Source organism: Neophocaena asiaeorientalis, unplaced genomic scaffold, assembly GCF_003031525.2.
Source record: "Neophocaena asiaeorientalis asiaeorientalis breed wild unplaced genomic scaffold, Neophocaena_asiaeorientalis_V1.1 scaffold641, whole genome shotgun sequence".
Taxonomy (NCBI): domain Eukaryota; kingdom Metazoa; phylum Chordata; class Mammalia; order Artiodactyla; family Phocoenidae; genus Neophocaena; species Neophocaena asiaeorientalis.
This window is the reverse complement of record NW_020173730.1, coordinates 616,935-630,921: the sequence shown is the minus strand read 5'-3', so window position 1 is coordinate 630,921 and position 13,987 is coordinate 616,935. Positions and strand designations below refer to the sequence as shown.

Sequence of the window (13,987 nt, the reverse complement as noted above, 5' to 3'; positions counted from 1 at the left end):
TTTTTAATTTTTTTCTGATTTAAAACTTTTTTTTTTTTTCCTTTTTTTTTTTTTTTTTAGGTACCACCGTAGCACTCATTATTCTTGCTTTGGGATTTCTGCTATCAGCCCAGGTTTCTCCACCCATCACTTTTAATCCAATAGCTCCTTTAGATCAGAACACTTCTTGCACAAGATACAGGTGAGATTTTATAATGGTCCCCTTCCTTAACCTAACTCTGGTAACTTTTTTGTTTTGCTTATAACTTTCCTAAAATAGGAAAGGTGAGTAGGAGCTTGCTAGGTATCCAGACTTAATGGTGGGAAGAAAGAAAATGGGAAAGGTGTTAGGGAGGGACCACCAGGAAGAGAAAGAGAATATACAAAGAACAGCATGTGCAAATGCATGCTTAAGGAAAAGTGAGTTATTAGACACAATTTTGGTGATGTTTCTCTGGAAGTTGAAAGTATATATATTGATACAGAATCTAAGCAGGAATACTGTGAAACTATTTTATATCGTATATGACTCGGTGACATCTACATTCTAGATGAAATAAAGAACTTTCATCAGTAATTAAACTTTTCCATGATGTACATGTCTGATACAGTTGTTTATCATCTGGATATTCTAGCAATTAATCTTCACTGTGTTCCACAGGTATCGCCTCATTCACTTAAGCAGAAAATAATGTTTCCTCTCACTACTAGGTTTCTTGCAGAGCAATAGAAAGTGGAAAGAGCTTATAGAAGAGAGTGTTTTAATGGTCAGCTGCAGGTTTAAGAGCTCATTAGTTTAACAGTTTACACCCTATGTGATTGATAGATGGAGAAATGGATGGATGCATACATGGGCTGACAGATGGACTGAAGAATGAGCAAGTGAATTAATTAAAGATTGAATGATTGAACAGATCAATTAATAAATTTGTCAGGAGAGTTTCAAAGTTTTTTACTTCATTTTAGTGGCTGGAAAGGCTAGCGACCCCTTTAAAATATATGGATAGAATAGCTTTAAAAACAAAAAATGACATTCCTTCAGCTACAACTAACCAGACATAAGTCTCAAATTAATGGGTAAATGATTTATTAAGTCAGATACTCCTAGGTGAAATTAAAACATTACATTAATATACTTAATTCCACTTGGAATCACTAGGAGCTTCTCATTGAACAGAATTTATGGTGCCTTCTCATTACAACAATGAGGAAGACATATATTATTATGTCTTTCTGGTTGCTAATTGTGATATCCACTTGCCTTTGGAAATGAATAGTTTATATGTTTATCGCTTTACTGTTTTTTTTTGTTAACAGTCTTTATGTTCTAAAGGAGATTGAAAGGTGTCTTAAAAGAAGTTACCCTTACCATAGACTATTTCTGGATGTAGTGATCTTTACTTTCTTTGGACATATCACCTCAACTGCTAGAAAGATGACAGACCATTGCTAGAATTCTGCATGCTCTAATTTTGTTTTTCTTGACAGATATTTTAAGTTAAATGTTTTTTAACACAGTTACCTCTAACAAATTATTTAAAAATTACTATTGTTTGAGCAACTTAGAATACCCTCTAGATCTGATGTCTGATTTAGATGCAGCAATTTAGATTCAGAATAAGATTGATTGATACACTGTCAGGTCAACTAAAAGCAGAAAGTCAGCCAGAGAATATGAAAAGAAATTTTTATGAAGTTCTGATATAGGAAAGGAATAACTAACTTTTTAATGATTTATATAATGAAATAGTTTTCCTGACATCAACTTTTAAAATTTAAATAAAAATATTTATTGCCATAGTATAGTTCATTGCACAGCAATTTATGATCATCAATCTATTAATCCTCCTGATCCATCTAAGTTATTATCATCTACCTACCAATATAGGTAAGTGACAATAAGATACTATCACCTACCAATATAATATAAAGTTGTAGTGGAGTGAGAGAAGCGGTACAACCTAATTTTTTTCTTATCACAAAAATGGGCAGCAATTTTTGAAAACAGAACCAAATTTTAGATGTCCTCTGGGAGTCACTGAGTATGCAAAACACTTACGTCTTGTGTGCTTTCTTTCAGAGTAACATATTAGGCTTTGTGAGAATTTGATAACATGTATTTATAGTCTGAGTGATTTTATAAAATATATCTGCAGTCCCCTTACTGATTTTGTTGTTGTTAAAACTGTCTATACACATTTCCCATTTCTTTACAATAAACATGAAACATAAAATATACAACATATATGAAAGTTGTTAAGAGAGTAAATCCTGAGTTCTCATCACAAGAAAAAGGTTTATTTCTTTAATTTTGTATCTATATGAGATGATGGATGTTCACTAAACTTACTGTGATACTCATTTCCTGATGTATATAAGTCAAATCATTATACTGTAAACCTTAAACTATACAATGCTTTATGTCAGTTATATCTCAGTAAGACTGGAAGAAAAATAAAGATTAAAAAGGAGATAAACATGAAACAGTCATGTTTGCCTGACCTTAGGATGAGTGATGTTCATGCTGTAAGTATAGGTGGTATGTTTTCCTCTTGGAATGATCCTATAGGAAAATTGAACAAAGAAAACAGATTTAAAGGGAGAGATGGTTTAGTATCTATCTTTTTTTTTTTAACATCTTTATTGGAGTATAATTGCTTTACAATGGTGTGTTAGTTTCTGCCTTATAACAAAGGAGAGATGGTTTAGTATCTATCTTTTTTTTTTTAATTTTATTTATTTTAATTTTTGGCTGCATTGGGTCTTCGTTGCAGTACGCAGGCTTTCTCTAGTTGTGTCGACGGGTTTCTCGTTGCAGTGGCTTCTCTTGTGGAGCACGGGCTCTAGGCGCGCAGGCTTCAGTAGTTGTGGTGCATGGGCTCAGTAGCTGTGGCTTGCAGGCCCTAGAGCACAGGCACAGTAGTTGTAGCACCCAGGCTTAGTTGCTCTGCAGCATGTGGGATCTTCCCGGACCAGGGCTTGAACCCGTGTGCCCTGCATTGGCAGGCGGATTCTTAACCGCTGTGCCACCAGGGAAGCCCGATCTTTTTTTTTTGTTTAACATCTTTATTGGAGTATAATTGCTTTACAATGGTGTGTTAGTTTCTGCTTTATAACAAAGTGAATCAGCTATACATACACATATACCCCATATCTCTTCCCTCTTGTGTCTCCCTCCCTCCCAGCCTCCCTATCCCACGCCTCTAGGTGGTCACAAAACACCAAGCTGATCTCCCTGTGCTGTGTGGCTGCTTCCCACTAGCTATCGGTTTTACATTTGGTAGTGTATATATATCCATGCCACTCTCTCACTTTGTCCCAGCTTACCCTTCCCCCTCCCCGTATCTTAAGAACATTGTATACTATTGGTGGGAGTGTAAACTTTTCTCCATTTTGGAAATTAATATACTTTCACCTAATAAAACTTAAATATATAGGCTCCTCTATTCAGCACCTCCACTTGTAGAAATCTATATTCTACAATGACTAGTATGTAATGCATTCTGACTAGAGTAGAGTAGAAGATTTAAGAAAGTGGATGGTTTAGGAACAATGGTTGTTCTTTATTTTAATTCAATAAATATTGATTGTGTAACATCACCAGGTAGGTTAGAACCAAAAATATTGTAGGTTGGGGCTCACTAATGACTTTGGACCCAAGACATTGACTACCCTAAATAATTTCTAATAAGAACTTACCCTTTGTAGAATTTTTAATTTTTTAATTGATGATATTTTGTTCCAAGTCCTGGTTAGATTTTGTGAACCAAATGTATTAAAGAACACCTTTCAGATCCACTTTCCTGCAGCTAAAACTGTGTACAGTCACAGGGTGCCAACTAAGGCTAGGAGAAATAACTCTAGTGAGGGTATCATCTGAATCATATATCCGTATAAGAATGCACATGCATACTCCTAATATGGCCTTAAGCTCCATGCTCTCAAATTACTAATAAACATATTTCCTTATGAGAGCTATCCAAGCTTTGAGGATTCAAATGTTTCCTATGTAACACTTCCCTCGAATCTTTGACTTTTTATTATTTGTAAGTATGATCTCATTACATTCAAACCCTTCAAAGTAAACATATATCTTAAAGTATACAGCTGTAGAATTGCAAGGTACTCTTGTCCTAGGGCTTTCATCACATTGCCACTAATTCATTCATTCATGCATACATGCATTTAAAAAATATTTTGGAGCACCTATTCATAGGATTATAGTAAGGATGAATTAATATATGGAAAGCACCTAAAACAGCGCTCAGCACATAATAAGCACTCAATAAATATTATAGACATTGTTATCATCCATAAAACCTATAATAGGAGATGAGATTGTGATGATGGGTAGAAATCTTTCCCATCTTTTGAAGAAGAGGAGTTTTAAGCAGTATTAAGTAGTGTTTTAATTTTAAGCAGTTTTAAGTCATGACTTGACCAGATTTTCTATTCTAAACTTTCTCTCTGGGGCACAGTGAGCACATGTTGATATAGGCAGACTAATTATAAGAATTGTCTATGAGAGAGATTGATAATTGCCTGGACTATGAAGGTGATACTCAAGAGAAATAGGTAGACATATTCTAGATATATCTAAGAGAGGAAAATCAACAAGAATTAAAAATAAGTAATTGATTAACTATGAGCAACCAGCTAGAGTAGATCATGGAAATGAGTTGGGGTAATTGAAGGAGAAAGGGACTGTGCCTCTAATTCATTGCTCTTTTTGCTATTAATATTTTTCATTTGAGTCTTACCTGAACCATCTGAGGAGGTACTTAAAGCTACCCGTCCTTCACTCCCACAGATCTGCCTCACCAGGACAGTGGAGAGTAGGTGATTCCAGTACATCTTTCATTAAGAACCACTGCCATACGCTTCAGTATTACTTATTTATTTATTTATTTATTTATTTTTGGCTACGTTGGGTCTTCGTTGCTGTGCACGGGCATTCTCTACTTGCAGCGAGCGCGGGCTACTCTTCGTTGCAATGCGCGGACTTCTCATTGCGGTGGCTTCTCGTTGCAGAACACGGGCTCTAGGCGCATGGGCTTCAGTAGTTGTGGCTTGCGGACTCTAGAGCGCAGGCTCAGTAGTCATGGCGCACGGGCTTAGTTGCTCCACGGCATGTGGGTTCTTCCCGGACCAGGGCTCAAACCCGTGTCCCCTGCATTGGCAGGTGGATTCTTAACCACTGCACCACCAGGGCAGCCCGCTTCAGTATTTTTTAACTACGTAACTGCCAGCTTCCTTCTTTCCTTTTTTTTTCTTCTTGAACATTATTAAACCAAGAGTACAAAAATAATCAATGTGGCTCTTTTTCTATAGAGTAATATTTTCATATTTCCCTCTCTAAATGAAGTTTCCAAATATCCAAGTTGACAAACCGTTCCTTCATCTATAGACCTCCCTATGGTGGTGACACTAGTTTTGAGAAACTGTATATGCCTAACTAATTATAATTAGTCTCTTCAAAGTTCATTTACAATAAAAAATAATTTTGCATTCATACACTTTTCTTCTCCTTTTGCCAACCTTGTGTGATTGAGCACATGTATTGGTATTAGCACTATGAGACTGTTAGATTCAATCATAAAACTCTTATCTGACCTTAGAAATGTGCAGAAACCCTATTACCCCCCCTTTTTTTTCAGTATTTGGCATCCTGCTGACTGATAATGTGTTTGTTTCTAATAATTCTTAGCAACTTGACAATGAATATAGTGTTATACTGTGAATGAGACTTTTACTTTTGTTGAATTTTGTTTTCTAAAACTTACTGATTTCCTTTAAAAATAACATATTTTAATTTTTTTTGGCCTGATGGTACAGGCTAATAGGCCTGAGGTTAATATTAATAAAACTATGGAAGAAAATATGCTATATCTGTTGAATAATATCCACAGACTTAAGGTAAAGATAAACGTAATTAAATTAGTTGAAAGGGAAAATGAGATTTGAAACAAAAAGCCCACATAACCTTATCATGTACCTTTATCTCCAAATAATTGTACATGTCTTTTGCTAGCACTTAAATACCCAGTACCGAATTTGACATCTGGATAGGAGGATGGTGGAAGTTGACCACTTATGGGACATATTCATTGAGTTCCTCATGACCTTTTTATCTTGATGCCTGGGCTTTTGGCCGAGGACCTGCCAAGCCCCCACAGTGGCAAGATCCCCTACTCAAACCTTATTTTCCACAGTCAAGAAGTGCTTTTCGGGAAGCCTTAAAGACAAAAAAGAAGGCTTTTTATTTTAGGTTTGCAAAGAGTGAGGGAAGAGCATTCCAGGAAGAGGGACATCATGTGTACAAGCCCTAAGCATGAGCAAGAGAATAGCACAAAGATAGACTGGATGGCAGGCCAGTGACAGACCACACTGGGACCCTCATAAACCATGAGAATTTTAGACAGCATCAGAATACTGAGAAGCCTTTAAAGAATGATAAGATAAGAATGATTTAATCAGATTTGTGTTTCTAAAAGGTCACTCTGGCTGCTTAGGAGAATTGATTAGAGCAGGACAAAGGGCAGTGAAGGGAGATCAGATAAAAGAAATCAGTAGCCTAGGTAAGAAAATAATGCAGCCTCGGGCTTCCCTGGTGGCGCAGTGGTTGAGAGTCCGCCTGCCAATGCAGGGGACAGGGGTTCGTGCCCCGGTCCGGGAGGATCCCACGTGCCGCGGAGCGGCTGGGCCTGTGAGCCATGGCCGCTGAGCCTGCGCGTCAGGAGCCTGTGCTCCGCAACGGGAAGGCCACAACAGTGAGAGGCCCGCGTACCGCAAAAGAAGAAAAAGGAAAATAATGCAGCCTTGACAGTGGCAGTGGAGACTCAAGAGATATTTTGGAGGGGGCTAACAGGGCTGGGTGATTGGATGACTGACATACAAGAACAGATGCTTTACATGTGGTTAGGATAGTACTTATGTAACAGGAGTCTGGGTCTCTGAAGTCTCACTGTAGCTCACTTCTTAGAACACAGTTTCAAAGATATAAATCAGGAGAGCCTTCCCCTTGCTTTCCAGTTAAGTACAGCAGTCCCATAATAAGAACAGTATTTGCTGTCACTTATACTTTTATTTCAAATATCATTTTTACTCCCTCTTGAACTCAAAAGACTTTTGAGGAAAGCTCTTTTGAACTTATCCATTTAGGTCTGAAGTAACACAAAGAGGTAAAGGGGAAAACATATATCTCTGAAACTCAAGGACTTTTATTCTCATTCTAGAGCTCTGATCATTACAATGAGTAAATAAAATCAACCTGGAATTTTGTTCACATTTCAAGTCAATCCACTCTAGAATATCATCCCTATTTTGTCCTATATTTTAAAAAGGAATACGTTATCCAGTCCTGTGACAGTGTTCTTGACAGTGAAATAGATGATTCTATCATTTTTGGAAGGTAAACTTTGAAAATTTATTTTAAACTATGTAGGGGTACTTAATTTTTAGTGATTGATACTCAAAGCTCAGCGTATCTTGAGCAGGCCATATTATTAAGTAACTGATAATACAAATCAGTCCTTTATTCCCCTGCTTTTCACTTGATACATCTAGAGTAACTGGCATTTTTCTCCATGTGCATCTAAATTGCATAGTTACCAGTTTTTTTGGAAACCTGTTACTCCTTGGCAATTAACATTGATCATTATGTGAATTCTATGGTAATTTCATCATAGAACAAAATTTTTTGAAATGATGTTGTACATTACAACCAACTTGCCAGTAGATAATAAAGTTTCCACCCTTCACAGAGGTTAAAAATGTACTGCTCATTTTTATAATTATCAGTGAATCATAAAGTCATTGCCAGTAACCCAGATGAAGGTCAGAATTTAATTTTTTAAGCTTCTTATTCCGTTTTCTTTTGTTTGATTTTGATTTTTATATGATAAATGCATGCTGATTAGTCTCATCAAATCAGGAATAAAAATTATTTCATTGAGAGAACTTATTCGCATTTTCTAGTTCACTCATTTTGAAAGCAAAGGAAATCCTTATTTTATTTAAATTGATTAGTATTTATATGAATGTTTAACTTTGTGGGACCTAAATATTTAGTTCTTCCTGATTTTTAATTTTTATCATTGTGAAATTGATTTGTGACTATGTCAAATATCTTCACAGAATTTTAGTATAAAATAATAAGCGTTTGAAATTTAAGATAGTAATTTATCCCTCAAAACAATAAATCCCTCAAATCTTGGCCCGTGTAATCAAATTCAGCAAGAAAGTATATTATCCTTACTCATATATGCTATACAATTGTGCATTGTATTATAGAAAAACCACAAGTAAATGAACGTATAAATTCTTGGCAGTTAACACGTACTAATGTTTACACAGTTATAACTCTTTGTTAACTTTATTTTCACCTTTCATATTATATAAGTGTATAATGTATGTGTGTGATGGCTTGCTATAAATTATAAAAATAAACTTCAGAAATCTAAACAGGCTAAATTTAATATTACTGCTTTTCATCTTGCAAATGTGTGTACCAAAGTGGTCTTACATTCTTATGCAAACTGAGAGTGACATTTTCAGTTCAACTGCAGAAGAATTACAAGAGGGGTTAGAGTGTTGTACTTTTTTAATATCTATTCTACTAATGTCTATAGGCCACCTTATTTTACTTAATCCCTAGATTGTTGAAAAATATATCACTGCAGTAGAGGAGCTCAGTATTTTAAAGAGCCATTCATCTAACTGTGTTTTAAAGTAATAACTCCTTATTATAGAAGGCTTCCCAAAGCTGGGCAGTGAGGAACTGGTAGGAGTTAGATGGAATAAGCAGAGGAAGACAGCATCCCAGACAGAGGAAATAGCATGTGTACAGAAACAGGAGAAAGCTTAATATTTTCTAGAAACTATAAGTACAGGGTATTTTCTACTTTCAGATACTCGATTTCACAAAATTCATATTTTCCATTTCATTGAACTATGTGCCATATTATGCCTAATTTTTTGGAGATGTTCTGTGGAACAGTAATTTTAATTTCTGGTATGGGAGCACTGCCAGTAAGAGAAAAGGCTAAGCCATGGAAGGGGGTCCTGAAGGTTCTTAAAAGTGCTTATGCTGAGCTTAGCAGACCTGCATCAGCCCAACTCAGAGGATCTACAACTGTCTCCTGTCCCTTTCCCTTTCTTTTGCAAGCAGAGGGGCTCACTTGCCAGTCAGGGTCAGCATCACCAGTGAGCATCAGTTCCCAGGGCCTGGCCCAATCACCCTCCCATCCCCTGCCTCTGTTAGACAGTTAGGCATGTGGCAAGCTTTACCAAGGTCACCTGAGTTTGTAGAGGAGAACAGCCAAGGCCTCGCCCCCATGGTGGTCTCTGCTGCTGAGGCTGGGGAGGATAGTGAGGATAGAGACTCCCCACTCCCCAACCCCCAGCAGCCTTGACAACACCTGCTCCAGGTGTCTGTCACAGGCTAGTTCAGAAGTTCAAAGAGCAGGGGCTTTCCAGCCGTCTTTCCCAGCCCTGTGGCAGAGAGGCAGAGGCCTGGAAAGGAGGCACTTCCCAGGGAAGGCTGTATGGTGGTTCTTCTGTAGCAGATACCTCTCATACTTTCAGATGCTGAATTTCAGACAAATTTTCAGAAATGAGATGCTGCCTATAATTCCATTCAGGAAACATGTGGTGATCTCTAAACAGAAGTAGAAATGGCAAGAAATAAAACCTGAAGAGACTGTTGGGAATTTAAATTATAAGAAGTCATGTGTAAAAAAATCTACAAACAATAAATGCTGGAGAGGATGTGGAGAAAAGGGAACGCTCTTGCACTGTTGGTGGGAATGTAAACTGATACAGCCACTATGGAGAACAGTATGGAAGTTCCTTAAAAAACTAAAAGTAGAACTACCATATGACCCAGCAATCCCACTACTGGGCATATACCTTAAGAAAACCATAATTCAAAAAGAGTCATGTACCAAAATGTTCACTGCAGCTCTATTTACGATAGCCAGGACATGGAAGCGACTTAAGTGTCCATCGACAGATGAATGGATAAAGAAGATGTGGCACATATATACAATGGAATATTACTCAGCCATAAAAAAAACGAAATTGAGTTATTTGTAGTGAGGTGGATGGACCTAGAGTCTGTCATACAGAGTGAAGTAAGTCAGAAAGAGAAAAACAAATACTGTATGCTAACACATATATATGGAATCTAAAAAAAAAAAAAATGGTCATGAAGAATCTAAGGGCAGGACAGGAATAAAGAAGCAGACCTACTAGAGAATGGACTTGAGGACACGGGGAGGGGGAAGGGTAAGCTGGGAGAAAGTGAGAGAGTGGCATGGATATATATACACTACCAAATGTAAAACCAATAGCTAGTGGGAAGCAGCCACATAGCACAGGGAGGTCAGCTCGGTGCTTTGTGACCACGTAGAGGCGTGGGATAGGGAGAGTGGGAGGGAGGGAGATGCAAGAGGGGAGAGATATGGGAACATATATATATATATATATATATATATGTATAGCTGTTTCACTTCGTTATAAAGCAGAAACTAACATACCATTGTAAAGCAATTATACTCCAATAAAGATTTAAAAAGAAAAAAAATTCATTTAAGACGTTTTCTGTGGAAAAAGAAAAAAGTCATGTATAAAGGTAATAAGGATTTTGGACTCTCTCATTTAAAAAAAAATTATGTGAAGCTATTAAGAATATTATTATCAGATATGTGTTTTACAGAGGCCACTCTGGCAGCAAAGTGGAGATGGCAGAAGAGCAAACCTTTGGGTCTAAATTGAGACCTGAAGTGAAGGGATGGGCTCTTGTCAGGTCTTGGTGACTAGAATGACTTATTATCTACAAGTTAATGTTAATGTTACTTAACTGCCCGGCTTTTGTGGCTTGTCTTCCCAAATGTAAATTTGTAACTTGAAAGGAGGAATTATGTTTCCTGGGGTTTTTTTTTTCATTTTTTCTTGTTTTTTTTCCTCTCTGCTTTCTTCTTTATATACCTAGCAGCTAACATCATGTCTTATATAATGTATTTGTTTACTGATTTAGCCAAGTATTGAGACTGATGTGTGTATGATGTTGACATGTATTTTTCCTCTGTAACTGTAATAATTACATAAACTGATTTGAAATTCAATAAGAAATTTTTCCATCGGTCTTATGCCTACCTCAGCTAATTCAAGGTTTTCAAACAAGTCCATTGCCGTACTCTAAACCGCTTCTCAGGCCTGGTGATAACACTGATAATGCTTCATTTCTGTTTGATTGGATTCTTGCACTGAGCTTTCAGCACTTGTCTATTTTGTCCTGATAAACTCAACTTGAATTGAGTTATCAAGGAAGATGTGGAAAGACACAAGAATCTATAGATTTTAAACTGCAGGTCTAAAATAAATTTATATATATTACTATTATATTAATTATATATTGCTATATTAATAACAAAACAGAAGAAAAATACCCCTCTGAGAGAATTAAAAAAAAAAAAAAAAGTAAACAGAACTTTGAAATATAACCAGGAAAGAAAAGAGGGGAATGGCCATATAATTCTGAAAGTTAGGGTCTACAAGATCTTTGAGGATTAAAGTATTAAAAGATAAAGGCAACAAATTGAACATACAGTAGAAAAAGCTAAGAAATTTACACATAAATGAAACTCAAATAAAAATGAATCTTTGAGACTCCAAGAGGGACACACATGGTAATTATTCTGTCAGAGAGAAATCGGAGCAACAGAAATTGTAGCACTAAAAAAAGAAGCTTTAATTGCTCCATTACCCTATAAGGAAGAGTCACAGAGGAACAATTTACCATCTCAGAGAGGTGCTGAAGTAAGATAGATGCAGTCATAAGCACCTCAAAACACAGAATCACAAAGCAAAATAACCGTGACAAGCTAGAGCACTCACTGCCCTCATCGTCACCAAGCTGGAGTCTCACAGATAAGAGGCCAGCCATGAAGGCTCAGCCATTCTGGGTTGAGTGCAATTAACTGGGTGAAGCATTAACTCTCAGAGACTTTTAGGTCACCTTTCTTGGTGTCCAAGTAACTTGAAGGAACCAGCATGCTTGGTAAATGCCCCATTCACCACTAGACATTGACTGCATCACTGAGAAGATCCAGAATTACAAATATGCAATTATAGGTACACAGAGACACTATTAGGGATTTTTTTCCCACTTTTTATTCTTTCATTTGGCCTCCATTACTGACCATTTACCAAGTGTTGTGCCAGCTGTTAAGAAAACAAAATATGAGATATAGCCCCTTGTCAGGAGTTGGCAATATCTTAGGATGGCTTTTATTTACATTTTGAACCAATACTCAAGTCTCATATCTTCAGAAATGTTGCGACTTAGGTAGAAGCTGATATTTCAGTATATATATATAGAAATTAGCAAAAATATGTTTTAAGCATTTGAATAAATATTTTTCTATCAGTGAGGAATTGTGATGGCTGTGGATAACAGAAGAACCCAAAATAACTCTTAAAGAAGAAAGGAGTTTCTTTCTTGCTCATGTAAGATAAATTCAAAGGCAGGGATTTTGGATTCATTATGCTATACCTAGTGTCATCAGGGATCCAGGCACCTGTCTTTTTGCTGTACCCATATAAGTATTCTTCACAAGTTCATGAGGAAGGTCCAGGATGACTGCAAGAGCACCACAATCACGTCTGTGATGCAGGCCAGAGGAGAAAATGTAGAAGGAGCAATGCTTCCTGGCTGAATCAGCTCCCTTTGAATTGAAGCCTTCCTGAAATCCCACAGTACTTCTCACAAGTCAGAATTAGTCCCTTGGTCATATCTAGTTTTCATGGAAACTGGGAAATGTATTCTTTTATTCAGTGGTTGGGAGAGGAAGGGGCAGGGGGCACAGTGTTCCCAGTTAACAATCAGAATTCTTTTACAAAGGAGGAAGCAAAGAAGGAATCTAGGGATAGAACACTAACAATCCTTGACACAACAGTACTAGAGTTAACTTTATGGGACATGTATAGGTGGTTCTGCTTGACAGCAGGAAGGATGAATTAACTGATTAAATAAGGCTCTAGCTACTTACTTTTTTTGGTTTCTTTCTCTTTATAGTGACTAGAAGTCTAAGGTCAGCTTTGCAGGTGGCAAGAAATATGGCCACATTAGATAATCTACCTCCAGCTTTGCAAGGGAGAAAGAATCATTACAGTCTCTTCATTTATTGCATTTCTTTTGGCCTTGTAAACCAGTGAAATAGCTGCTCTTTGTTGTGCAGTTTGCTCATCTATTCAAAAGGAGTAGTCATGTCAGCTACCATTTTTTATATAGTCACAATGTGCCAACTGCTGTGCTAAGGCTTACACGGATTCTCTCTTTTATCCTTCAGCAAAACTGAGGTAGATGGTATTATTTCCCCCATGTCACCAATGACACTGAGGCTTAAATAAGTTGAGTGAAGAAGTTTAGATCATATGGCTTAGCAGACAGTAAAACTAGCTTTAAGTAAGAGTCCAGCTAGCACTACACTCATCATTCTGAAATTTACCAGTTAAGCAGCAGGGTGCTTCTACTGACAGGTGTTACACACTCTTTGGGAAGTGGACAGTAATTCCTGATAATCAAAAGCCAGTAGGTCTAAAAATACCTATGTTGGTGTATTTTCACTCACTCAGTGTAATTGAGAGTCTTTCTCTTAAGAAACCATTTTTGTGAGTGGTAGTCTATTTGGGACTTAAAGAAGATTTTTATTCTGTTTATTTATTTTCATTTACATGTATTTACTCTGCTCAGAAAATTCTTTTCCTGCTATTAGCAGTATCATCATAGAACATCTTTGCTGTAAAAGCAAGTGCTTAGGGCTTCCCTGGTGGCTCAGTGGTTGGGAGTCCGCCTGCCGATGCAGGGGACGCAGGTTCGTGCCCCGGTCCGGGAGGATCCCACGTGCAGCGGAGCGGCTGGGCCCGTGAGCCATGGCCGCTGAGCCTGCGCGTCCGGAGCCTGTGCTCCGCGGCGGGAGAGGCCACAACAGTGAGAGGCTCGTTT

The 13,987-nt window shown here is 37.3% G+C and overlaps 1 protein-coding gene across 1 annotated transcript in view; it reads left to right on the top strand.

Annotated features, from left to right (window-relative positions):
* Positions 1-13,987, top strand: part of SLC2A13 (solute carrier family 2 member 13) — a 412,288-nt gene that overhangs the window by 306,540 nt on the left and 91,761 nt on the right. The window contains exon 6 of the mRNA XM_024750867.1: positions 61-181. Within this exon, the coding sequence (XP_024606635.1) occupies positions 61-181 (121 nt within the window). The remainder of the gene's footprint in view (positions 1-60; positions 182-13,987) is intronic.